Consider the following 6,493-nt stretch of genomic DNA (forward strand, 5'->3'; position numbering starts at 1 on the left):
ATATTTGTCACCTCTAACTTTTCAAAAAATAGACCAAAGGTGGCAAGGAGATGATGTTTGCATTCTCTGAATCCCACTGATCTCTATTTATTTTTCAAATCCCCATCCTCAAAAGTAATTTTTGAGACTTATAGGTATCAGATAAAGTGCTTTTTTTCAAAAACCAGATTTGCTCCTGATATCCCTGACCTACAGAATGCAGTTAAATATTTAACTTTTGTATGTCGGCTGGCATCCTATCACATATGACTATCAATCACACCACTCGCATGTTATTGTGAAATCTACTGTTGCAGATCCAGCGGTCAATGTAATGTCTAAGCAAATAATTTATTGAAGTCAATGGCAGTTTTCAGTTGATACAGTAGATGGTTGCATGCCTAAAATAATCCAAATTAAACATGGACCTATCAGATACCAATCTGCTATGTTTGTGTGACCTTTTTGAAAATGAACTGATATACAGTTTGAACTGAAGTAACATTGTACCATTTCTAAGCAGTACATAAATCCGGGGAGATTACTCATTCCTCCTCTGTGACTCGAGAACTGCTGCACAGTTCCAGCTATACAGCTGTCTTAACATCAAACAACATGCAATCCTTCATTTCTCAACAGCAAACAAATTTCCTCGTTGCCACAATGAGCAAGTATTCTTCAGCAGTGAAGAATATGGAGCAGACAGTCATGCTTCCCAGCCTTCTTCAAGACATCCCTTTGGAAGATCAAAATGAAGCAAAAGATGTCTCAGTCAGTTCTCAGAACTTGTATGAATGCTACACCCAGCTGAAATACATTAAAGACATTGTGGAGAGCGGTCAACTGCCCCTTGAAGATTTGAAACGACAGATCAACGATGCCTATGACCTGGAACATGAAGACGAGACAAATTTAGAGACACTTTTCTATATCCATGTGAAGGGGCTCTGCGCTGTGTTGAATATATTGACCAAAAAAGCCAACATGTTGACGAGCAGGTATAAGGACATGATAGGAATTTCTTTGTAGCTTTGATGCAAAGAAGAGAACGATAACTGTTCATCCGAGAATGAACAACCTGAAAGAAAGAATCTGAGGAGAAAGGAAGGTAACTTTTCTGTTTGGCCTCTAACAAAGACCAAAATAAAACCTTACAGACATCCAACTGCAGAATGTGTTGAGAATGATCCAGAATGCACCATTGGATTTGTATTTGCAAAAATACCAACAAGCTTTTTGAGAGGAGACTTGAACTGTACTAATTTTGCCAGCCACAAAGTAGAAAGATTAAATGTGCAGCACTTGTGAATTTTAAAATCAGCTGATGAAACCTTCCTTTTGCAAGAAACATTTTGGTAAACTGTATTGTGATGAATATGGCTGATTCAACTACTACAATATGCACAATTTCCCTAATGGTACGTGATTTGTATCAATGTGAACAAAATGCATTGTTCCCATATATGGCACAAATAAAATTGGACAGAGTATTTAAGATTTTTTTTCCTCATTTATATGCCTTTCTGTTCAATAATGTTGCAGTGTTAGGTTTCTGGATTACTTTTACCCCTGAAAGAAATGGGGAAGAAGAACTCACTCTGGATTCAAAGAAATGATTCTTGAAGCACTAATCGTGTAGCACTTGCCAGTCAATGGGCTGTAAATTCAGATCTCACTCCAAGAACCTGATAATTGTGGTCAGACTCCCCAAAGTAGTGTTTGCATCATTTTTTGGCTGAGACATTAAATGCTCATAAGGCCTCAAGATGTATTAGTAGGTCAAGTTCCCTCTGCCATTCAATGGGCTTGGCTGATCTAATAATCCTCAACTCCACTCTCTTATTTATTCAATAACCTTCGATTCTTTTGCTAATTAAAAATCTATCTCAGCCTTGAATGTATTTAACAACCCAGCCTCAGCAGTCCTCTGTGGCAAAGAATTCCTAAGATTCAATACCCTCTGAGAGAAATATTTACTCCTCATCTCTGTTTTAAATATGTGACCCCTTATTGAGATTACATTCTCTGATCCTAGATTGTCCCGCAAAGGAAAACAGCCTCCCTACACTTCCCCTATCAAGGCTCCTTAAGAGTTGTTTTAAAAAGTCTCCCATCATTCTTCTAAAAGCCCAATCTATTAAACCTCATCTAAAAGAAATTCCCTCCATACCCAGGATCAGCCATCATTGTGGACCTTCTTTGGACTCCAAGGCAAATATATCTTTCTTTAGATAAGGGGACAAAAACTATTCATACTATTCCAGGTGAGATTTGACTAGTACCTTGTACAGTTTTGCAAGACCCCACTGTTACTATACTCAATTCAATTTCAGACACAAGCCAACAGTCCATTTGTATTCCCTATTACATATTTGGCTGCTAATGTTTTTGTGATTCATGCTCGAGAACCTTCCAATCCCTTTGTGCTGTAGCATCTTACAGTTTTCTTCCTTTTAAATAATACTCCCATCTTCTACTTTTCTTGTCAAGGTGCAAAACCTCATACCATCCCACTTTATATTCCATCTGCCAAGCTTTTGCCCACTCACCTAGCCTGTCTGTATCCCTCTGTAAATTTATTGTGAGATTCTCAATTCCTCACCACTTGCCTTTGTGCTTATTTTTATATCGTGTAAAAGTTAAAGATCCTATGACACTATTTCAAAGAAGTGCTGTTACAGGAGTTCACCCCAGTGTTCTAATCAATTTATGCCCCTCGGCCAACTCCAGAGAAATAGATTTTGGAGATTATCATCTTTTAAAAATTGCTGTATATATCATTCCTCCTTCAATCTTTCTCATGACTTTAGAAAAATAGACATCTTATTGAAAGGTGTTAATGCCTTTCAACTCTCAGATGGTAAAAAGGAAACATTTCATGAGCTTCCCTGGGTAACTGTGGGAGAGACAGGCTTTTTGCACAGAGAGGTATTTTTTAAACAATAGAACACAAACAACCAGGGGAACAACTTGAGTTTTGTGAAGCAAGATAGCATCCTGGCAGACAGACATGCAGCAAAAAAGATATTCCTTTCATATGGCACCTTTCATAGCATCAGAAAATCATAAAGTCTTCTGTAATCTATTAGTTACTTTTATCTTTGAATAATATTGGCTTGGACAACAGATTATAAATGAAAGAGGACCACACAGACAATACTTATTGGCTACAGGACATGATACATAAGGATTATTGTTTCTAAATTAAATAACATGATTCACCATTGATGGAAGAATTGTAGTTTGTAGTATTTTCAACTGTTTATTATGTGGCCACAAGTTGTACTAGGTAACTTGGATCATTCCCATTGCGCTGTTTGTTTCCTCTGTGGAATAAAGCAGTTTATGATGTGAACCAAGCTTCTTGTACAATATTAATTCAGTTCTCCAGCAGAAATAAATATCCAAAAAAATGGGAATATAAGTAGGTGTAAGTTTTGCCATTTCACCTATAATCACAGGACTATGTGAGTCAGTAAAACATTCAAGCTTCATGCAGTAGGGAAAGAATGACTGAATGCTTCAAAGCCTCTGCCTGAACTTGCAATGACTGTATTTTTATAAAGATAGGCTAAGCTGAGAAAACAAACACTAAGCATTTCACAATTAACAAATCAACCCACTGATAGTTGAATATTATTATTATTGATAAAAGAAGATGAATATAACAATAATATGCAAGAAGAGGAATGCTGAGAGATCATACAGAGGTGGGACGTTCTTCAGAAACTGAAGAAGCTCATAAGAGTAGGAATGTTGACATTTCACGTTGGGACTCTTCAGAAATCCATTATTTTTTCACATTCCTGATTTGTGTCTTGTAAATGGTGAACAGGCTTTGGGCAATCTGGATGTAAGTTGCTCACTATAGAATTCTCAGCCTCTGACTATTTGCGATAAAAGAATAATTAAATATGACAGAAATATGCATTGTATAAACTCAATCATTTGCCAGCCATACCTGATCCAATATGTGGTTTGATCTCTGACCATATGCTGAAAGCAGTGCATTGTGGAGGCCTATCTCCAGATGTTGATATAACAGGCCACTTTTCGAAATGGACATCCCATGTGAATTCATGCAATTAAGTACAACAGAACAATTGCAAGACCACTTATTTCCAGAAATTTTCGTAGCATGGTGATTGCAGGCACATATCCCTCAATTTGCCAGTGGTGGCAGAAAGGCATAAAGAGTGCTTACTCAGAAAAGGCAAACCTGGAAATCTATTTACCTGGAGCACACTATACCAGAATAAGTTGTAAAGGTTTGCTTTCATTTGTGACACATAATCAGCGGCAAATTAAAATATTAACTGAAGTAAAATTCTGCTTGAGGTTCCCCTTTGGGACACCAGCACAACTGATGGTGCAAACTTAGCGATAATGTTTGGATGGGAGTAGAACTGATGGATGATTTCAAAGAAAACTTGAAGGAAATAAACAAGCAGGATTCTGGGCAGCGAGGGAGTGAAACTAATTGGATTATTCAACAGAGAGCTAACATGAAGTTTATGCACTAAATTGACTCTCTCTGCTGTTAGGACTCTGATTCTAGGCAGTAACTTTGTAAATTACACAACAAGGAAAGTGGAGCCATGTTTTGACTCCCTTCTGTTGCTGGGAAGTAGCAATTATAACTCATCCGGGTTTTCATTCCCTTTATTTGGCAACACCATAGCTTTAACGCTGCACCATCCGATTCAACTGAGCTCAGACTGAAAACCAAGCAATGGGCGATAAACCTTAATTCAGCCTACACCACTTGGAACATAGGAAGAAAAAGACAGGAGTACGCTATTAAGCCTTTCGAGCTAGCTCTGCTCTACAATATGATCATCCAAATCTGTGGCCCTACTTCTACCTTCTCCCCAGATCCTTTGATTCCTTTAGCCCTAAGTATTATATCTAGCCCCTTCTTGAAAACTTTCAATGTTTTGGCCTCAAGCGCTTTCCATGACACACAATTCCACAGACTCACCACTCAGTAGTGAAAAAGCTCTCATCTCAGCTTTAAATGACCTATCCCATATACTTAGACATTAACCCCAGATTCTGGATTCCCTGGTCATCAGGACAATCGTTCCTGCTTTTACCCTGTCTAGGCCTACTAGAACTTTACAGTTTATTATGAGGCTCTTCCCTCGTTCTTTTAAACTCCAGTGGATATAGTCTTAATTGATTCAGTCTCTGTTCATATATCAGTCCTGTAATCCCCCGAATCAGTCTGGTAAACCTTTGTTACACTAACTCCATTGCTTGAACATCCTGCATCAGATTAAAACTGCACATAATACACCAGGTATGGTCTCACCAAGGCCTTGTACAAGAGTAGCAACACATACTCATTCCTTTACTTGAATTCTCTCACCATAAAGGCCAATATACCCATTGCCTTCTTTACCATCTGCATGTTTATCTTCAGTGGCTGGTATAATACAGGGTCACCCAGGTCACTTTACATCTCCTCCTCTCCAATCTATCACTATTCAGATAATCTGCCCTTTTGTTCTTGCCAAAGTGAATAATTACACAGTTAACCAGATTTTACTGCATTAGCCATGTACTTGTCCATTCACTCAACTTGGTAAATATTTTCTTCCACTTGTGGGATGTGGACATACTATTAGCCAGCACTGTTATTGCCCGCCACTAGTTGCCCTTGGCTGCCTTCTTGAACCACTGGCAGTCTGCCTGCAGTAGGTTGATCCACAAATGGCCTTAGGGAGGGAGTTCCAGGATTTTGACTCAGCGACACAAGAAACAGCGACATATTTCCAAGTCAGGATGGTGAGTGGCTTGCAGGGGAATTTTTGGGAGGCGGTGTTCCTACGTATCTGCTGGCCTTGACCATCTAGATTGTAGTGGCTATGGGTTTGGAAGAATAGAGTCCCTACAGTGTGGAAACAGGCCATTTGACCCAAAGAGTCCACATGGACCAGCTGAAGAGCATTCCACCCACATCCATCGCCCTACCCTATCCCTGTAAGCTTCCATTTCCCATGACCTAGGTACCTAACCTGAACATCCCTGAACACTCCGGACCATTTGGCATGGCCAATCCACTTAACGTGAGAGAAGAAACCAGAGCAACCAGCAGAAATCCATGCAGACACAGGAATAATGTGCAAACCCCACACAGACTGTTGCCTGAAGGCGGAATCAAACCTGGGTGCCTGCCATTGTGAGGTAGCAGTGCTAACCACTGAGGCACTGGGCCACCAGCAGGTGCTAAGGATCTTTGGTGAATTTCTGCATGGCATCTTGTAGATTAGTACATACTTCTGCTACTGAAGCATTTCTGAAGTTTCCTCAAAATTAACCGTTCAATCCAGCTTTGTGGCATCTACAAACTTGAAGATATTACATTTAGTTCAGTCATTTAAGTGTATTTTGAGAATAGCCGGTGCCTAAGCACTGATCCCTATAGTAACCAATAATTCACTGGCTGCCACTTGGAAAACGATTTATTCCTACTCTTATTTTCCCTGGTTGGTCAACCAATTCTTTATCC

The 6,493-nt window shown here is 39.3% G+C and overlaps 1 protein-coding gene across 1 annotated transcript; it reads left to right on the forward strand.

Annotated features, from left to right (window-relative positions):
- The first annotated feature begins 510 nt into the window (after positions 1-510).
- Positions 511-1,474, forward strand: LOC125453529 (mid1-interacting protein 1-B-like). The gene has a single exon (XM_048533261.1). The coding sequence runs from the start codon at positions 595-597 to the stop codon at positions 1,006-1,008; it is 414 nt and encodes a 137-aa protein (XP_048389218.1). The 5' UTR covers positions 511-594; the 3' UTR covers positions 1,009-1,474.
- Positions 1,475-6,493: the final 5,019 nt, after the last annotated feature.

The sequence above is a fragment of the Stegostoma tigrinum genome, chromosome 6 (assembly GCF_030684315.1).
Source record: "Stegostoma tigrinum isolate sSteTig4 chromosome 6, sSteTig4.hap1, whole genome shotgun sequence".
In the NCBI taxonomy this organism is placed as follows: Eukaryota; Metazoa; Chordata; class Chondrichthyes; order Orectolobiformes; family Stegostomatidae; genus Stegostoma; species Stegostoma tigrinum.

What these genes read in the sequence shown, in the direction of transcription:
- LOC125453529 (XM_048533261.1), top strand. Translation starts at nt 595, where the DNA reads ATGCAATCCTTCATTTCTCAACAGCAAACAAATTTCCTCGTTGCCACA.